At 25.7% G+C, this 21,263-nt stretch overlaps 1 protein-coding gene across 1 annotated transcript; it reads left to right on the plus strand.

Moving 5' to 3' along the window:
- Positions 1-14,817: 14,817 nt before the first annotated feature.
- On the plus strand, positions 14,818-20,795 carry LOC145840898 (uncharacterized). The gene is made up of 11 exons (XM_082948249.1): positions 14,818-14,889; positions 15,354-15,437; positions 15,570-15,598; positions 15,768-15,922; positions 16,133-16,240; positions 16,508-16,674; positions 17,119-17,264; positions 17,501-17,645; positions 18,268-18,855; positions 19,198-19,354; positions 20,311-20,795. The coding sequence occupies exons 2-11, from the start codon at positions 15,380-15,382 to the stop codon at positions 20,453-20,455; spliced, it is 1,698 nt and encodes a 565-aa protein (XP_082804375.1). The 5' UTR covers positions 14,818-14,889; positions 15,354-15,379; the 3' UTR covers positions 20,456-20,795.
- Positions 20,796-21,263: the final 468 nt, after the last annotated feature.

Consider the following 21,263-nt stretch of genomic DNA (forward strand, 5'->3'; position numbering starts at 1 on the left):
CACAATTAAATTAAAAGTAAAAAATTGAATAATATAAAATAATTTGTATTGAAACAAAGCTTTCAAAGCAAAAGCAACATTTTCTCAATTAATAAAGTTTTTTAAAGAAATTCAGCAATTGGTAAGAATCTAATATTTTATATAAAATGTTCAAGCCTTGTTTTAGTAGTTAAAAACTTAACTAAGTGGTTTTGTAATCTTGCTCCTAATTTACTTTAGTTAGATACTAATTATGAGTAGCTGTCAAATTTGCACAAGCGTACAAATTGCACAAAGATACTTTTTTAGCAGAAAATTTTGCATGGATTGAATAATTTTTCCAATAATAATTTTTATTAGTTACTTTTTTTACTATAACTGTTACCCATAATCCTTACCCTTGGTCAGCAACTTTTTTATTCTTTTTGTTTTTTTATTAATTTTTTTTTTTTTTTTCTTTTTTTTTTTGGTTTTTTTTACTCGTGCAAAATTGTCTTTGTGCAATTTTGTTCTTGTGCAATTTAGTCCCCTTGTGAAATTTAGTAACCTCGTGCAACTTAGTCTTGGTGCAATTTTGACCTGTTCCCACTAATTATTGCTCCATTTTTTATAATTTCAAACCTATAAAAATTATAAACAACAGCAGGGTTGCCTTTCTTTGAAGAAAAAAACTAGCCTGAGTAACAGGGTTAACATTTTTTTTTCTAAGTTTTCTGTTTTTTTTTTTTGGAGGTTTTTTATAGAACAAGTTTTAAGGTCTTTTTTTAGTATATTCTGATTTTAAGGTTAAAAAACAGCCTTGATAGTATAACAGCATTAAAAAATAGTCTAAGCTAGTCTAAATGTGTTTTTTTTTTTTTTTAAACTATGACACAAAACAAATATCTTTATGAATTATTTTTTGTATTAAATTGAAATTCCATTACAGTAACCTCTTGCTTATTTACGCACATTGTTTCCACAGAAAAAGTGGGTAAAGATATGAGAGATTGTAAAGATACGAGAGGTACCAAATAAACTTACTATAATGGCTGTTATTAGATATTGCTTCTAGTTAAAGGCAGACTGGGGACTTTACCACTTTTAACACTTTGTTTAGTTTATTTATAAAAATGAAAACAAAAGATAAAACTATATATCTACTAAAAAAAAAAAAGAATTTGAATTTATATAAAATAATAATACTTCTAGAAAAATTTTACTAATTTTAATATAGGTAGATTTTATCTTTATCCTTATTTATATGTGAGTTATTTGGTACTTAAAATTTATATTCTATTCTACTTAGCAAATTCAAATTATATTTGTATTAAAATCTGTTTCTTAAGTCTTTTACAAAAATATGCATTTGGTGCTGTGATGGATTTCTTCTTTTGAACAAAAATATATAAGATATAAGAAAAAAATTTAATAAAATTTGTTCATGTTACTACAACTTTTTTTAATTTGACCTTTGCCCACATAAGGATAAACTTAAATTAAATCTTTTATTGTTAACAAAATTTCTGATATACTGAGGTAAAACTAAATGTTCATCAACTAGTCAAGGAACATAAGCTAACATAGTCTAAAGATATAGAGAGGTGACTTAGCATTTAAAAACATATTTTAAATTAAAAATATACAATAAACCTTATTTGAGCAATACTGAAAAAAAATATAAAAAAAATTTTTAAATTTAAAATGTGTAACTGAACAAATTGCGTAACGTCACAAGTGCTAAAGATGCGAGAGGTTACTGTACCTTAAATGTAAAAAAAGTATAAGATTCTGGTTTTTTCCAGCTTTTTTTTTGTGATTTTTGTTAGAAACTATAAAAGTTTTTCTAGGTTTTTTTTTATTTCTCAATTTTCAGGTTTTTGGTAACCCTGGAGTAACCAAAAACTAACCTGAGTTTAAAATACTTGCACTTTGAGCAAATAACTAAATCCAATAAGTAGTGTGCATGTAGTGTTCATATATTTCAGTTTGCATTGAAAAACCTTTGCTGTAAAAAAATTCTTAAATATTGTATACACAAAAGTAGTCATAATAATCTTTACATTTATTAAAGTTTTATATGTTATGAAAGTAATATAACAACTCAACATTGTTAAAGTATTTTTTCTTTATATAAAAAACTAAACTTAATTTTATACTGTTAACAGTTTATTTAAGTCATTGAAAACTACTGGTTTTGACTCATATTAAATTTAATTTTAAAGAAGAGCTGGACTAAAACCAGGACAGTTAAGGGCATAGGAGAGTTCAATTTTATTTTTTTAAAAATTAATATTAGCTCTTTACTCAAATCTTAGAGTATACACTAAAAGTTAGTTTTTATAGAACAAAAAAAATTGAATCAACGTTTGAGATACAATTAGTTTTTTTAACCTGATACTATCTTATGAAATCAAAAATATTTAAGGAAAATATTTTTTAAATTTTGAAAAGTTTACTAAAAAATATCTCCTCTATAATTTTTTAAGCAATCTACTTCAAAATTTTAGGAAATATACATTTCAATATTACAAACCACTTGTAGGAAGCAGATTTTTTAAAAGGGTCTGGAAAAAAATTATGACCAAAATTTAAAATTTTTTTTTTAAGTAAAATATATTTTTTTTCAAAAATCAAAAAACTATTACCCTCATGTTGTTTAAAACTTAAAGATTACTGTGAAAAAGTTTTAAAACAATTGCTCAAAAACTGAAGGAGATAATTTTTTAGTAAAACTGAAATAGTCTATGTTTGCTCTTTAATTTAAAGCTTTCCATAAAGAACCTATTGAACACTCTAACTTTGATCACATATATCTCAAAATTTACTTTTAATTATGTAAAAAAAATATGTAAAAAACAAAATTAAATTTGAAAAAAAAAGTTTTCAATGCAATAACTGGAAGAAAAATCTTCGGAAGATCAATATAAAAACTGAGTAAATAAAAGTTTAAGTCTGATAGTTTTGTCATAAGTGGATGGAATTTTTGTTGCTTTTAGATACTTTTAAAATGAACATAAAATCATAGGCTTTTTAAAGCTAAAAACTTAAGAAATTTAATGTTATTCATATAAAGTCTATTGAACGACAAAAAATATGCTCAAAATATTTGGTCCTAGGACCTGGTGCACGAAAAAAACCTTTTGATTATTGAGTTGCATACCACAGATACCTATTAACTTGTCAAGGACAACCAAGCTAAACTAATCAAAATTAATCAATTAACAAATATTAATTAACAGCTGATAGTATAAAATAACATAATTTTTAAGATAAAAAACAAACTTCAGTGTGGTAAACATCAGCTTACAATTCTTTTCAAAAGTCAAAACTAGATAGATTTTTGCAAAAAACTTCAAACAAGCCTGTGTTTGACCAAATATTTTATTATTAAACTGAGTACGCAGCAACCTTACTTTTAAAATTAAAATAGCTATAACTAATAATAACAAGCCTGGCTGTGCAAAAAAAATATATAAGCCTGAATCGGAAATATCATAATCCTGAGTTTGTAACAACCCTTGTACCATTTAAAAGAAATATCAAAACAATAGTAGGCTATAAATAAAGCTTACAAACTCTTAAAACATTAAATCACTTTTAGAACAAAATCAATTATATACTAATGATTTTTAAAGTTTGAAGTAACAAAGATGTTAAAGAAAAATCTTAAGTTATATTGTAAAGGGTGGCAAAAATAGAACACTTAGAATATTTTTTAGGTTATAAAAGTACAAGGTTTCTTGTTTAATTTTAGTAGGAAAATAAAACTAAGGTTTAAAAAAAAAATATCCTAAGTAAGTTACTAACAAAATACTGCAATGCTACCTTAAAAACATTTAATAATAAATAAAATTCTAAATAACATGGTTATATGGTTTTTAAGTGTATTTCTTATCTTAACTTAAATTTACTGTTTTATTTTATTATTGAAATTGTTCTTTATCTCAGGTTTTATTTATAATATCAAATTCTAGGTTTTTCCAAGTTTACATAACCTTAAATTAAATATTACAAGTCATTCCAGGGTTCCAGGTTAAATGACCGTCCTATTTATTATGTATATGTGTCAGCCATAGGTCTGGATCATTGAAGTCTAAAAGTTTTCAGAGCAGCCATCAGGCCACTTACTTAAAGTCAAATTCTTTTCAACATCAAATTAGTAAATAACAGAAATCATTACTACTTTAATATGAAACAGAAACCTTTAATGGATAAACTCAACACAAATTATCACTTTTTAAACTAGTTTGTTATAGTATTTTAAGTATAAATGAAAAATTTAGTCTGCAACAACTATCATTTTATCATTTAGATATAAATTTAACAAAGATTAAATTAATAAATATCAAATACCAGTATATATGTGTGTAAATGTGTAATATGAGAAACAGAAATAAGTTAAACGACTAAAAAATTGATCAGCTACTACGGCTACTAATACATAGATAATTTACAGTATATTTCAGTTATCGTTTTTTAGTATATGTTTTAGTTATGAAATGTGTTGACCACTGGGTTTTGATCTTGCAACATTCAACTCAAACAGTTTTCAAAATACTAAGCCATCAGGCCACAAATGATAAAATAATTTAGCTACGTTGTTTCATACAAAATTTTTTTATCAAACTCAAAATATTAAAATCCTACTTTAATTTAATTTTAAATGTATGTATTGGTAAAATGCACTGTAGTTCAACTTTTAAGTTTTGTTTCTAATGCATTTCAGACTGTTCTAGAATTCAAAACCTTAGTGAACTGAATGTTTTGAAACGGTTTGTAACTAATATGATTTTTTCTAAACATGGTATTTTGTATGTACTTTTGTTTTAATATTGTGTATATAAATAGTTACGATTTTGTAAAACCTAAACATCAGTATTATTTTTATCAACGATTTAAATATAGTATATTTTAATTAAAAGTATATTATGTTTTAAAAAACTGATAAATATTATTTTTAAAAGTATATGTAAACTATTGCGTAAATAAGTAATTAGCTGCAGTTACTTAATTTAAATTATAAAATATCAAGAAACAAAATATTTGGATTTTAATGAAGATTTTATACTTAATAATATCAAAAGAGAGAAAAAATTAACGTTTTAAGAATATCAACATTATAAAGAAATAAGTACCCAATTATTTATTTTACTTATTTTAAACTTCATTATGAATTTAATTTTTTTTAAATCATTTTATTATTACTTTTTTGAACTATGTTGTTACTTTTTTAAATTGTTTTTTTTTTTAACACGATTAACTTTTTGAGCACAAAACGAGTTGCTTATATCGGATCATAGCAAGCCTACATTAAGAATATATACATATACATATCGTATAGTATACTGTAGAAAAAATAGACTGGTTGCGAGAAAAAAGTAAGTTAGAACTTTTAATAACTATGTTGATGTGCCAGTTAAAAAAAAAATGGTGTTAAATTTTATTATTGTACCGAAAAAAAAATTATATGACTTAAGTTATTGGCGTAATAAGGTAAGCAGTAGCAAAAAAGGATTTAATTACAAAAAACCTGTATAATTTTATTGTTCAGAACAAAAAGTCCTTCAGTAATTTTAAACCAATAAACAGTTAGTTTACTTAATTTTATTAGGCACATTCATAAGTTTAAAGGAACAAACAGCATAAAAAGTATAAATATTTTCACGCTGTTTTCAATTTTTGTTTATACAAAACAACTATGTCGATTTTGTTTGTTATAAGTATAAGTTTAACAATTTTAGCATTTAAAATTATATTTTGAAGTAATTAAACTTTAGTTTGTTTACAATTAAATCATATACAAAATGTTGTTAAGAAAAAACTAAAAAACACTTTACATGTTTATTTTGTTACCATTTTCATTTACTAAAGGTACAAAACAGCTTTATATATACTTGTTGTGTAAGAACCGGTATATTTTTGTATATACTTACTTTTTAAGCTTTTATTATAACGTGTTAATTTTAGAAACTTTTAATTATTACTTCTAAATTATACAACTTATTTCGTTAAAATGTGTTTTTCTTTTGAGATATAAGTTAGTAGTGGTTTAATCCTATCAAAAGTGTAACAAGACTTGTAAAAATTTTAATAAGTTTCTTAGTGTTGGTTAAAAACTATAAAGGTATTCTAGATAAAAACTTAGTTTAAATCTGTTGTAGATTTTTAACAATTAAGAACTAATGTTTTTAAGGATTGTAGATATAGATCACAATATAAACTTGAGAAAGAATGAAGCTACTTCGTAACACTATATACAGTTTTTACTTATCATTTTTTTACCTATTTAATAAATAGTGAAATTTGTTAGTCTTTAAAAACTTTATTTTGACAAAGTGCATTTGACCAAAAATTTATATACCATATGAAATATGTACTACATACAAATAGGTATGAATAAAAAAAAGAATAAACTTTCAAAACATAAGTGCAGTTTGAGAATAGTAGTTTTATTAAAACTACAACGTAAATAAAAAACTAAGTATTTTGTCGTATTATGAAAATTTTAGTTTGAATTTTTCTTATTACGACTCACCGTTTTATGTTAATTGTTATATAATTAAAATTTTCGATACAAAACAAGTTTTAAATTTCTGTCCTTATACGGTCGTTTTTTAGTTAATTTTTTGGTTGGTTAACCCCATGTATTTTTAAATGCTTTCATTAAATTTTTATTAAGAAGTTAGTGTATAATTACATAGTTTTTTGTGCTGCTAACATAAATAAAAAAATGTTTAAAAAGGAAATCTTTTTCAATTCTTAATTTCGAACTTACACATAAATTTTCAAAGAGTACAACTTGACTAAATATTATTTTTTTTTTTGAAGAATTGTAAATCTTTTTTTTTATCACAATTAATTAAAAGAAATATAAATGAAAATAAGTAATAGCTAAAATGAATTTCTATTAGAAAATGAACAATTTTAAAACTGTACGATTTTTAATTGATAATTTTTTGGTTTGTCATCACAAGCAATTTAGATGAGTTGTCATTATCTTTTGTATTTGTTACATAAATATCTAAAAATTATAAATATATTTGGAGGTGTGTTGTATTAACTTAATTCGAATATTATATTTTAACCATAATAATTTTTCAGTGGTGACAAATGTATATTACTAGTAATTTAATATTCACTTCTACTAAAACACTTTTTACAATATTTTTTTTTTACAAAAAGTAAAGAAAGTCAAAATTTAATTTCATTTAACCGTATCAAATGTTACTAGAAAAAAGCAACCTCATTAAAATTGGTAATTTTTTTTGCGTGCTATTTATTAGAAAATATAAGATCGTTAGAATTGTAATGCTCGTTCATATTTTAGCCTGTCTTCATAATTTAGACTTGTTTAAACTGAGAGATTTTAAATCATTAATAATATTAAAAACTGTTATGTAAAATCAGTGTTAATTTAGAATACTCCCAAGAATGAATTGTAAATTTTTGGACATAGTAGGTTCGAAAGTTTTGGCTAATGAGAAATTTATTAAATTGAAATTTAATGAGAACAATCAAAATATTTCATTTCAAGAAAAGGTTAAACTTTAATACACTTGTATTATTGGAATAACTATAAACATTAGAACTACTTTAGCATTTTTTTTACACTATTGTACAATTTATACAAAACCCAAAGGACTAAAAATAACTTTACAAAATATATTTGAAGAACAAGTTGCAACAAATCAACGGGGACACTTAACAAAAAAAATATTATAAATGTACCATTTTGTTTAAGCTAAACGAATCATTGTATGTTAACGTACAACTTACGAAACAACTTTACAACACAAATGCTCAAGAATTACAAAAACTTTCTACATTTCACTGCACCACACTCGCACTTCATGGAATTCTTTGGTCGCCTTTTCCGTGATTTTTGGACCGTAATCCAAAGTAAGTTCAGCACCTTTTCAATCTTTTCTATTGCAAAAAACGCAAGACGCGGCGTTTTAACGTCGATATTTTCAACATAAACGTTGTACTTCCGCACGTTCGGCTCGCAAGAGTGGTTTGACGAAACGGGAAATGTTTCCGTAGTGAGTGGCGTCAATCGCGTCAGGCTTTTCGTGTTCCTCGTAACCGAGACTATAGAGGTGCGACATACCGGCGCTGTAAAACTCACTTCTGTTCAATTGTATCTCATCATCAGAACAGACTTCGACGTACTCGATGACAAACGCACCTCTCGGGATATCTTGCTTGACTCCCCACCCCTTGGCTTTGGTCATTAAAATGCATAGGTCGTATTGGTAGCCGTTCTGAACCACTCTGTTGCCGCAATTTTGTTTTGTCTTTTCGCACTTGCAATTTACGTAAAATTCGACTATCGGATAAACCTTGCTACTAATCACAGCGTCTCTTAGCTTGTTTTTTTTTCGTAGGCCAACGTTATGAGATACATAAGGCACTTTGACGCGCAGAAACTTGAAAACTTTTCATTTATCACGGCAATCACAGAAGTTGTCTGGTTTTATGGTATGAACATCGAGATATACTACTACTATGTCAGCATTTATGTATGTGAAATAGTCAGGAAAAGGGGTGAAGTTGTTGCTGACGCCATTTTTAATAGTTATTGTTAGATAACCGCGCGCGATCATGTTGATTTAAGCAGCCTTTCTTTCAGCCCGAGCGAAACTTCTCACTAGACGTGGCCATGACTTGTGGCGCTGACAGATTTGAAGATAATAAATTTTACTTTTAAATTACAACTTTGTTCATTTCAAAAAATATTTTAAAAGCCGCTTTCTTTATTATTAACATGTAATCGAAACCGCAAAAAGTAAAGATACTAGAGTTTTTATAGTCCCAGTTTTGAAAAAAAAAAACGTTATTTACTAGTAAAGTTTTTGAATAAAGTTTTCTTTGTGAAGGTTTTCTATTTAAAAAGACCAAAATAAAATTTTTTGAATATTTTACAAATATCTTTGACAGTTCTAAAACTGTTTTATATATACTTTCTGTTTTTTTTAAATTTATGTTAGCTAGTTAAATCATTCATTGATTAGAAGAAGTTACTGAAAACAAAAGAAATTAAAGCTTTAGTTTTTTTTTTAAACTTAACTGATAGTAGAAAATTTTAAGCAAATCATTAACCACACAACAACAAAAAAGAGTACTAAAACTAGTTTAGTTAAACATAAAATGATTTTAGATATACAGAAATGATCTTCTAATCAAAGTATGTATATCAAATTAGTTTCAACAGTATTAATCTTTAATATGTGTTAGATAACAAATTTCCATAGATTTGAGTTTGTTTAGTATTGTTTACATATTGAATTTCATAAAATTGAGTAATATATCAGTTCATCTTAATCAACTCAAATTTATGTTGGTGCAACTGATCAATTTATAATTTTTATAGAAACTATTCACATATTATAAAATTGGGAACGGTTCTAAATTGCGCGAAGACAAAATTGCACGAGGTTACTAAATTGCACGAAGATACTTTTGCTCGAAGACTAGTTTGCACGCGGGCACAAAATTGCACGAGGGGACAAAATTGTACGAAGACTATTTTGCACGGAAGCTTTAATTTTGCTCACGGAAGTGCATGGAAGGTCAGTTTTGCACGACAGACAGTTTTGCACGGAGGGTCAATTTTGCATAAAAAAAAAAAAACTTAAAATAACTAAATAAAAAATATATTAAAACCTTTATATTTTATAAAAAAAGCATGTATTAGTATAAATAACTTTAATTTAATTAGGTTTATATTAATTTTATTTATTTTATTTATTTATTTTTCTTTTTTTATTTAGCTTTTTTTTTAATGAAATTAAATTATTGTGTTTAAAAATTAATATAAATTAAAAAAGTTCTTAATACAGATAAAACTAGAATTTTATTTTTATAAAAATAACCCTTATTAAAGAATAAACATGTATTGATGTAAATTTAAATTAAATTAAAATTATACTAAACTTCAATATGAAATAAAACGAGATTAATTAAAAAAATAATAATAATTACATGGGTAAGTATTAAAATTGCACGAGCGTACAAAATTGCACGAGGGGACAAATTTGCACGAAGATAATATTGTACAGAAAAAAAAGAGCATGCAAAATAGTGAGAGAATTAGATAAATTTAAAAAGGAGAAAATCTGTCTGATGAAATTTGTCTAACCCAGACTTGCGAAAAGGCTCTGTCGAATCTATTTTTTTCTTACTTTTTTAGAAGAAAAGGGAGATACAAGCTTTTGACTAAAATGAAACGAACAAAATAATATAACAGCTAAAATTAGTCAAATTATATTTCTAATTAAAAAAGAATATTTATTGATATAAACAAAACTTTTTTTGGTATTTATATTTTAACAACGGTTAGAATCTAATTTTATAATTTAGTTATTATTTTTATAATTTTTTTTTGATTGATTTTTTGTTAATTATTTAATTTATTCCTTCTGACTTTTTTAATTATTAATTATTTCTTTTAAATTTATTCAATTATCTATTTCATTTATTTTGACTTTTTTTATTTAATATATTTATTATTTATTTTATTAACTTTTAATTTTTTTAAATCTTACTTATTTTTTAATATTTTTTTAAATTTATTTATTGTTTAATTATTTGATATTTAAAATTCTGATTTTTTTTAAAATTTGTTTTAATCTATTTGACATTTAATTTATTACTTTTTACTTAGTTTTGTTTTTTAATTTTTATTTATTTATTATTATTTACTTAATTTTTGTTTATTTTTAATTTTTTATTGATTTTTTACTTTTTGCTTAAAATATTTTACTTAATTTTTTTTTTTAGTTTTTTTATTATTTAGTTATTAATTTTTTTAATTCCTCTTTTTTTATCTTTTTTTAACATTATATAAATTATTTTCGTGCAAAGAAGTCTTCTCGTGCAATTTTGTCCCCTCGTGCAAAAATGTCTACGCGCAATTCTGACCCGTCCCTGGGAAAGAAACAAATCCGTGCAAAATTGTCACTCGTGCAAAAATATACCCTCGTGCAATTTTGTCTACCTGCAATTTTATCTTTGTTCAATTATGTGCTCTCGTGCAAATTAGTCTTCGTGCAAAAGTATCTTCGTGCAATTTTGTGTTTTCGTGCAATTTTGTCCCCTCGTACAATTTTGTATGCTCGCGCAATTTAGACAGCTACCCTATAAAATTACCAATCAACAGTTATTATTATGATAACTTCAAAAACATTGGTATTTTATTTAAGTGTTGATAACAGATTAAAACAAATTAAAACTTTTTATAAATCTATAAAGCTTTAAATATTAAAGTCAAACCTATAAAAAATTAAATAAATATCAAAGCATATGACAACCATAATTTCAAAACAATTTGTACCAAATAAAAGTGTGTTTTTGAATTTACATACTACTTTTCTAAAAACAAATTTTTAAACATGCTACTAATAAAATAAGTCGGCGATCGCTAATCGACGTTATTTTTTCTATAAAAAAAAATCAAAGTGTGCTTAAAGTTAATGCTTTTACTGGAAAAATAATATGCTTGAGTTCGATAAAAAGCTAGTCTAAAAGTGTTAAGTACTGCAACATAATGTCATGTACAATTAGAAATAATATTTCAAATGAGCATCACAAAACATAAATTTCGCATATGAAAAGTTAAGATACAAAATAATTTTTAATTTGCTTGATATAATATTTTTATTTCATGTTTGAACGAATATGAATTTTTATACAAACATTCATAGTTTCATAATTGTTAACGTTTTTCTGTCTTTAAATTTTTCTGTATACAATTTACCTAAAAGTTAATTTTGAAGCGCCAAATTACGTTATGATTGTTTTCTTAGTTTCAAAAGATCTTTTCTGTTTTGTTATTTCAATTAGCATTAAACGATTTTCTCATATTTTTTAAAATATAATATGTATAAACAAACTAATGCAAAATCTTTTTTTTTAGTATTTTACTCGTGGTCAAACTAACCATTTATGCAAGTTAAAGTTTAGTATAGCTTCATAAAGATTAGTGTCAGAAATCCTTTTAATATTTTTATAAGTTAAAAAATAATAAAGAAAACTTTTTTTAGTTATTAAAAGTCATTACAAGTTATTAAGTATGGTTTTTCTGGGTTATCTAATTTAGAAAAAAAATGTTTGTATTATGGGTCGAAATTACAGCCCACAGGAACGATCGTTACAATTGTTATATAAATACTAAGTAATAAATTAAATTTAAAAAAATTTTTTAATTACTAAATACTTTAGCTAAGTTTACTTACGACTCTATAGTTTTATTAGTACCTAGTTTCAAATACACTACAAATATTCTTTGCAGTATTTTGGTGAATATTTTCATAGAGTGATTTAGTTTTTTTTTTTATTGAAACAAGAATTGGTTTTACTTTTATTATTTCAAACTAAGTGTTTAAAGAACATTTCAAATAAAATGTTTACAAAGATGTTTAAAAACAAAACTGTCTTTTGTTTATATAAATGTACAATCGAATTTCTTGGCAGGTTCAAGATAATTTTAAAATAAATTTAGTTACTCTAAACAACTTCTTAGAGAGTTAGTAACATAAACTACAAGTTGATATCAAACGAACTATTTTTAAAAAAACAGTAACAAAATAAAAAGCGCTTGTAACTCTATGGGTATTTCATTTTGCAGAAATTTATTTTTTTGTTTAGAAAAGTTCTTGTTCTTATTTTATGCTATTCGACGTATTGTTTTCGTTCTTAAAGTTAAAATATATTTCGAACGATTATGAGTAGATTTAAATTTTATTGTATATTCGGTTTCATAAGTTGTAGTAATACCTATGTATTTAGTCTTATTTAAATCAAATTAAGTTAATTTATACTTAAACAAAACTTTTTAAAAGTTATATGAATAAAAAAAAGCTTATAGATTTATTTAATGTTATCATTTATTTTGTTTACTCGCTAAATTCATGTGAAAATCAAAAATATTAAAATTATACGATAAGTGAATTTAATTTTAACAATTTTTTATAACTAATTTTTGATTTAAACTTTGGTCCTGATTAGTAAATATTCACAACCTTAGGTAGTTTTCCTTTTTTAACTGCAAGCTAAATTTAGTAAAATTCAAGTATATTTCAACTCAGAGGTTGGTACTCAGCAGCCTTATGTAAATTGCAGGGCATTTTTTTTACATAAAGCTGCTCGCAGGTCGAACTGTACAGAAAAATTCTTCCTCAGTTTTTGCTTAGCATGCCAAATTCCAGCCCAATACATTCTTTAGTTTTAACAAACAGTGAAGTTTTTTAATATTTTTTACAAAAGTTTATGTGATTAGTAAAAAAAATTTCTAAAAAATATAAACAAAATCATTTAAACATTTTAGCGGTAGAAAAAAAATAACTGGTTAATGATTAAGACGCCAGACTAATGCGTAGAGGATGTGATTTAATATGAGACTAACGTAAATTAAAATCAAGCTTGTATAGAACCAAATATGGACTTTAAACTTATATCTAAAAAAATTTACTTATTAATTTAATATTTTACTACTGTTTAAAATATTACATACGTTTAAATTTTTGGTATGTTTTGGTAAATAGTCATCTAGCTTATTATATAAGCGTTTATTTATGCTATGACAATAAAAAAAAAAAAACTAAACTTAAATAGTTACTTAAAAATAAAAAATAAGAAAAAATATTCTTTACATATTTTTATTAGGTTAAACCTTAAACTTAAAGTAGTATTATGTAGACAGACTTTTAATTTTTACGCAAATTTAAGTTTTTGAAATAAAGAGTCATTGCCCAAAATTAAGGATATCATTAGAGTATACATTTTAGTGCGACTGCTTATATGAATGATTTGTATAGTATTTTTCAGTAAATGAGAAGCCTAAAAAATACAAAAGTTTTATAAATTCCTCAAATATAGTCATGTTTATTGTAGGTTTTATAGTTGAGAATTTAAATTAAAAAAGTTGCTTTTAAAGTAGGTTAGTAAGAAAAAAGAGATTTTACTAGCTACGTATTTAATATTTTTTCAATAATTGATTTTAACATTTGTATCTGTAATTAAAACTCTTGGTCGGTTAATTCCATAACAGGCTACCAAAGTTTACAACTAATTTTACAGACTTTTGTTTAAGTAACCAATGATTTAAAATGTATGTTGCTTGTACTCTAAAACATTTATAAACTCAGTATTTTAGAATTAATGTAATATATTTTTAAGAACTTTAATTAAAGAAAAAATTTGAACAGTTAAATATTAAACTCATTGCTTTTTTGATAATTAGTATAAAAATTTTCTCCGCGTAGGTTTGACTTGGTACAAAAATTACTATTTATTGCAATGTGCTTAAAAAAACAAAAAAAATTAAAAATTTAAGAAATTTACAAAACTAAATTTTTATTATTATAAAAACATTTATGTATGCACAAACAACAAACAATAGATAAAGTAAGTTTTTTAGTTACTGTTGTTGTTTGTAAATAAACTGTTTATAATAATTTTTTCTGAAATAATAGCTTTTATTTAACACTTTTTGCTATTTAACGTTGTAAGTATGATTTCAAGTAATTATTTAGTACATTTTTATTTGCTTAACAGTATACTTAAGCTATACTAAAATTTTACTTATAATAAGAAGATGTTAAATGTAAGCACTTTTTGAAATAAATGAAGTTTAATGAATTTCGAAAAATATAACAGTCAAAATAGTTCTTTAGATTATCTTACGATAATTAAGAAGCTTTAAAGATATGGTATAAGTTTTTCTCTAAATTATAATTAAAATAGATATAACTAAATAACTAAAAAAATCTTTAAACATACACAATAAAGTAATGATTATTATATCATTACACCAGTGCGGATAAAGTGATTCATAGGCATCGTTAAAAATACTGTATAAAAGCCATTAAAACCAGACGTTAAACAACAACTTAGAAATACTTACTGCCGAGAGTTTCAATAAACGAAGTAAGTGATTATACTTATAGGATTAAAAGGTTACGTATAAAATAATAAATGATGTAAAACTAATAATAGGAATGTTAATAGTGTTTTACTTAATTTGAATTAAGTTTTAACATTTTATTATTTAAGTTTTAAAAAGTATTTTCGATGAAAAAAAATTAATTAAAAAGAAATACAAACGGTTGATCATGCCAATTCGATCATCAGACCACAAGCTTACGGTAAACTGAAATCGATTTCGTCCTTATATTCGACCGGTAAGGACGAAACCGGTCTCAGTCTACCGAAAGATTGTGGTCTGATGATCGAATTGGTATGATCAACCGTTTGTTAAACTTGAGCTTGTCTCACGGCAAACAAAAGTCCAGACTTCTCCTCTGCAGACTTTCGCCGATATTTTTATTAGAAAAGAAAAAGAAATATAAGAACATGAATCACTTAATTTCGATCAAAATATTTTTTTACAGATATATTAAGAGCAGATAAAGCAAAAATGAATTTTTTGTGTACCGTTTTAGTCGCCATGTTCTGTATAGCCACAGGAGTAACAGGTAAATATTTTAGGTTTACATGAAATTAGCTTTACAAGAAACACAAAAAAAAAACTATATATAAGTTGATACTTGTTTGTATTGCTTTTTTTTTAATAAATAAATAATGCATTTATCAATATTTTTTTGTAGGAAACGATTGCGGAAATGTAAGAACTAAAGTGAGTTTAGTTATATAATTATGGTTTCTGTAATTTTAATTCAAATAACATTTTTAAACTAACACAAGTGTAAATCTAGCCGAAATTTATTTACTTGTTTCAGCATTTTCGAACTGTAATAGCAATTTAAAACTAGTTTGATGGTACAATATTTTTTTTTCCTACGCAGTTCCACCACAGAATAATCGGGGGTGAGGCGGCCGAAAACCACGAGTTCCCCTGGGCGGTGGCTCTCCTGTACGGCAGTGGACATTTCTGCGGTGGTTCGGTCATAAGCGACAGATACGTTCTGACTGCGGCCCATTGTGTCTATGGATATGACCAGTGAGATTTTATTTTAAATAAAAAACGTGTTTCTTGCGTGTTCAATGTTAGAATTTGTTTTAACCTAATTTAGTATTTATAATTACTTTTCAAAACAACTTTTAAAAAATTATGTGTAACTGAACACTAATGCTTTGCTTGGTAAAAATGTGCATGACCTTAAATTGAAGAAAAAGAATGTCTAAATATATAAAAAGTAAAAACATGCAGGTATGACATCAGCAGACTGAGAGTCAGTGTGGGATCAAATAACAAATTTTCTGGAACGCGTTTTCGAGTTGAAGAAGTGACTATGCACGAAAAATACAACAATGAAATGTTTTTTTTTTACTTCAATAAAACTACAATTTAGAAAAAAAAAAGCCTTAAATCAAATATAAATAAATACAACCTAATTATTTCATATAACATACAAACTAGATCAAACTTATAAAAATGAAGGATATATATAGAAAGTTTTCTAAATATTTTTAAACTTATTTTAATAAAACTGCGAGGCTAAACAATCTTTTTTAAACAATAAAAAATCAACACAATCCAATCATCCTATACAACATTTATTAATTCAAACTTATAAATGTCAAGGGTATACAAGGGATACGATGTTGCGCTGTTGAAGACGTCTGAACCGATGCCGGTCGACGAACCTAACGGTGACGTTCACCCGGTTTGCCTCGCCCCCCACGATTTCAGCTTGGCCAGCTACGAAAGTGTGGGTAACGGGTGCGTGGTAGCCGGATGGGGTGTGACAAGTGAGTTTTATTTAGTATACAGCTCCATTAATTAAAAATTTGGTTTGCGTTTTAATTTAGCTGCTCATTAGATAAGTTTTTCTTAAGAATTTTTCTGCTCTAGAAAAGTTTTTTTTTGGTATAGTAAACCAAACTATAAAATTTGATTGAGTTTAGCTAGGTCAAGTTAATGTCAAAATGTTGTTAATAACCTAAACAGAACACTATGAAAATTTTTTTCATTAAAAAGTTAAGCATGAAGAAGGCGTTAGTTTATGGACTTTATAAAGAGTTAAACAAAAGCAAAAATATTTAAAACTTTTTTATTAAAAGTTTTACTAATAAGAAGGCGTTAACTTACTGTTTTTAGATAAAATAAAACACCTTATATTTCTTCGGTTTATTTTGTTTACTTGCATTGTTTGCTTAACTCGTTAATAAGCATAAATTAAGTTCAATTTTAAGATACCGCTACTGAAGAACTTTCTGATGAGCTGATGAAAGTCGAAGTTCCCATTATTTCACGAGGAAAGTGCCAACAGAGGTACGGTGGAAATTTGACCAATCAAATTTGCGCTGGATTGGATGCAGGCGGAGTGGACTCTTGTCAAGTAAGGCTTAATTTTAGTTACAGAAAAAAAAACAACGTAAAGTATTGTTTTAACTAAAACTTTGACACTTAGTCTACAAAGACAAACAAAAATTTTAGACAGTAAAAAAAAATTCTTCAAATACTCAACAACAATAAAATCGACTTTTAACAAGCTTGTATTCAAAACTCGACCGAAATTAACAAACTTTTTTTCAAAATTTCAAAATTTTTCAAAAGGCAATTTTTTCAAAACAGGGAGATTCCGGTTCGTTTTTGGCGTGTCAAGTAGACGACAAGTACGTGCAGGTCGGTGTGGTTTCGTGGGGAGTGGGGTGCGCTGTGAAGGGGAATCCCGGTGTTTACACCAACGTCATGGAGCTGGCGGAGTGGATTGCTACAAGTTAGAAAATTATATTGTTCAAACAATTAAGTAATGCCTAAATGCTAAAATGCTCAGAATTCTTATATTGTTAGATGAATGATGCTGTTCTAAAACAAACTTAAACTGCTTAATTGCAGTTTGAGATCAAAGATATTTCAAAAAATTTGTTAGCCTCTTTTTATGCCTGGCTGAAAGCAAGTAAATGATCGGCCCGGCTTTTTGAAATTTTATTTTTTGTGCAAATGTAAGCTCGTTAAGTGCTCTGGCTCGCGACGTGTTTAATCGTAAGAACAAAAGAGCTCAAAGAACATAAAAATCAAAATTACCAATAGAAAGATGGTAAAAATGTATTTTAAATTTTATTGTTAAAAATATTGTAAGTAACTTTAAATGATAAAGTATTGTTTATTTAAGATCATATCAACAAAACTGAGCGTTTAAATGTGTTTTCAACTTTTATTTTATTTTTTATGACACGACGTTAAGCAAAAACGTTTTTATAACAAGTCTGTTAATTTTTTTAGTTAATTAAAAACAAAGGCTGCCAACCTTTAGCTAAAAGTGTCAACCGTTTATACTAGAGAAAACTTTTTTTATGATGTCAATAAAAGTATGAAAATTGAGTTGGTATTTTTTTCAGATTCTAATCTGTCGGAAGAAGACGACGAAACAGATTTAGACGAAGACGAAGAGAATGATATAGATGAAGATGATGAAGAAAATGATATTGATGAAGATGATGAAGAAAATGATATAGATGAAGATGACGAAGAAAATGATATCGATGAAGATGATGAAGATGATGAAGAAAATGATATAGATGAAGATGACGAAGAAAATGATAACGATGAAGATGATGAAGAAAATGATATCGATGAAGATGACGAAGAAAATGATGTAGATGAAGATGACGAAGAAAATGATATCGATGAAGATGATGAAGAAAATGATATCGATGAAGATGACGAAGAAAATGATATAGATGAAGATGATGAAGAAAATGATATCGATGAAGATGATGAAGAAAATGATATAGATGAAGATGATGAAGAAAATGATATAGATGAAGATGATGAAGAAAATGATGTAGATGAAGATGATGAAGAAAATGACATAGATGAAGATGATGAAGAAAATGATGTAGATGAAGATGATTTTGACGACCTTGATGAAGATGATTTGGACGACCTTGATGATTTTGACGAGTTTGACGAAGAAGAACTTGGTGGTACGTACTTTTCAATACCAGAAACTTGACATTAACGATTATTAAAATAAATTTAGTTTTATTTATTACAATGTTCATAACGAAAAAAATACGTATTTTAAGCTTTGTCAAGTTTTTTGTGTTCTATAGGTAAAATAAAATTGCTAGAGGATAAAACTTAAGCATTTTCTTACTATGAAGTATTCATAGTTATTTTTGGATAAAAATTTAAAAAAAAAACTGTTTTTAGTTTCTTAAAAAGTAAAACAGCAAACTTTATTACATTACTTGGTAGAGCCTTATAAAAAGACGGTAGCTTAACCAAAACATAACCATAAAACAACCATTCAAATTACAAAACAGAGTGTGAATTTTACACTGAGTGGATGGACTTGCACCAGCCGGATGACAAGGGTGAAGTGGAAAGCCGTGGAAAGGCGGTCAAAGCGGACTTGTTGCCATGGGACTGCAAGAAAAGAACTTCTGTTATGTTCGTTAGAGATGCGGAGACCGGAGAAAAGTCAGTTGAAATTTATATTAAAAAAATAAATAGTATTAAATATTTATTTTGATTTTATGTCATGATTTAGTGGTACTATACAAATTTAGACAAAATAACTAATAAATTTATCTGTATTTTAGAATGTTTTAATTAAGTTAAAGAAAAATTATTTGTAATTCAAGTTTTCAACAACAACAACAACAGTCTATTGAACGACAAAAAAAGCGCTCAAAAAGTTTAGTCCAAGATCTAATGTAAGAAAAACCTTTCGGTTATCGAGTCTTACACCACGGCTACTTGTTAGCGTCTTCTCCAGGACATTACACCATATCAAATAAACTTGTATAAAAATAATATTAAAAGTAAAACGTATCTATTTTTTTCATAAAATTACTTGTAAGGATGTATAAATTTTATTTCTCTCAGAAAAACATATGGAGTTGGTATTTATTCATTGGAACTGTTATTAATATATCTAGTGTCTTTATTAATATGTACAATTACAAAACACAAATGCTTTACGTTTTTATTCAAAAGCTTAAGTTAAAAATAGCAGAATAAAGGAAAGATGTATACAAACAATTTTTTGTGCTATAAGTCATTAAAAGGAGGAACATGTTGAATACTTAACGTCTTAAATTGAATGCTTGGATACTACGTTAACATTTATTGTGTTAACCAATTCTTAAGTAGTTAGAAAATAAAAATATTGTTTACGTAAACGTTTATAAAACTTACAGTTATTACTTGTCTTGGACAAAACGTTGAACTGTATCCAAGTGGTACACAACTCGATAATCGAAAGGTTTTTTCGTATACGTGGTCCAATGACCAATTATTTTTAGCGCTTTTTTTTGTCGTTCAATAAACGCGAAAGATCTATAAAAATATGAGTTGGATAACTAAAAAGTGTGAAAATAAAAAACAATAACATTTTAAATAAAAAACTTAATATAATTATTAATACTATTTAGGTCACCGGAGGCACAAGGAATAATATTCAAAAATGAGTATAAGCATAACAGTGAAAGAAAGTACAAGTGTATTAACAAGTTCCAGGTTGATGGAAAGTGTCCAAATCAAAAAGTTAAGTTTTTGTGCCAGAGAAAGAGGTGTTGAGAGACAAACTAAAAATGAACGATTTGTTTTGATACGTGTGTAATTTTTTTCCTATGGTTTTTACATTATACCAATATATAAACTTTTCCTTTTCACTTATACAAAGCAAAAAATATTATAACATTAGCTCGTAGACTAAAAAAAGAATACACTTTTAAAAGTAACAAATTAGTTTTTTAAAGTAAATTTTGGTTGTATGTTGAATTTTTTATTAATCGTTTTTGAAATTAGTTCCAGTTAAAATTTGAATTTTTTTCATTTTACCCGATTATGTTTTTTGCAAAAAACTTTTTGTTTTTGGATTCAAATTGTTTTCAATTGTATAATAAACTCTTCTTATTATAATAAAAAAAAATTTACTCAACATTACATTTTTTTAATATTAAGTATTTTCAAAAGTGTAAGAACTGTGAGAAAACGGTTATTTGCTTTTTAAACTTAGATACGTTCAACTATTTTAAAAGCGTCACATTTCTTAATTTTAACTATATGAACAAAAGTTCTAACAACTTTAGACAAAAAAATTAGACGTAAATATATTAATTTCGAAAAAATTAAAATTTTGAAAGGGTTGTCGTAAAAATACGACTACTTAAACAAAACTTAACTTCGGTCGAACTCAAGTTTAAAAAAAGTTAAATTTAATAATTTAATACTAGTCTTAAAAAAACGGTTATGAAAGGTTCATTTTTCAAAGCTTGTTTCAGTTATTATAAGTAGATACCATTGTAGAAAGCACTTTTTGTACTAACAGTAGTATAATACTCTAATATTAAAAGAAAAAATGTTTCTATTTTTGTTTATTTGG

The sequence above is a fragment of the Thalia democratica genome, chromosome 7 (assembly GCF_965202585.1).
Source record: "Thalia democratica chromosome 7, ktThaDemo2.hap1.1, whole genome shotgun sequence".
Taxonomy (NCBI): domain Eukaryota; kingdom Metazoa; phylum Chordata; class Thaliacea; order Salpida; family Salpidae; genus Thalia; species Thalia democratica.

Bases quoted from the DNA above. Each gene is read 5' to 3' on its own strand.
- LOC145840898 (XM_082948249.1), top strand. From the start codon at position 15,380: ATGAATTTTTTGTGTACCGTTTTAGTCGCCATGTTCTGTATAGCCACA. The intron at 15,438-15,569 runs GTAAATATTTTA...ATTTTTTTGTAG, and splicing joins TATAGCCACAGGAGTAACAG to GAAACGATTGCGGAAATGTA. The intron at 17,265-17,500 runs GTAAGGCTTAAT...TTTTCAAAACAG, and splicing joins GCGGAGTGGACTCTTGTCAA to GGAGATTCCGGTTCGTTTTT.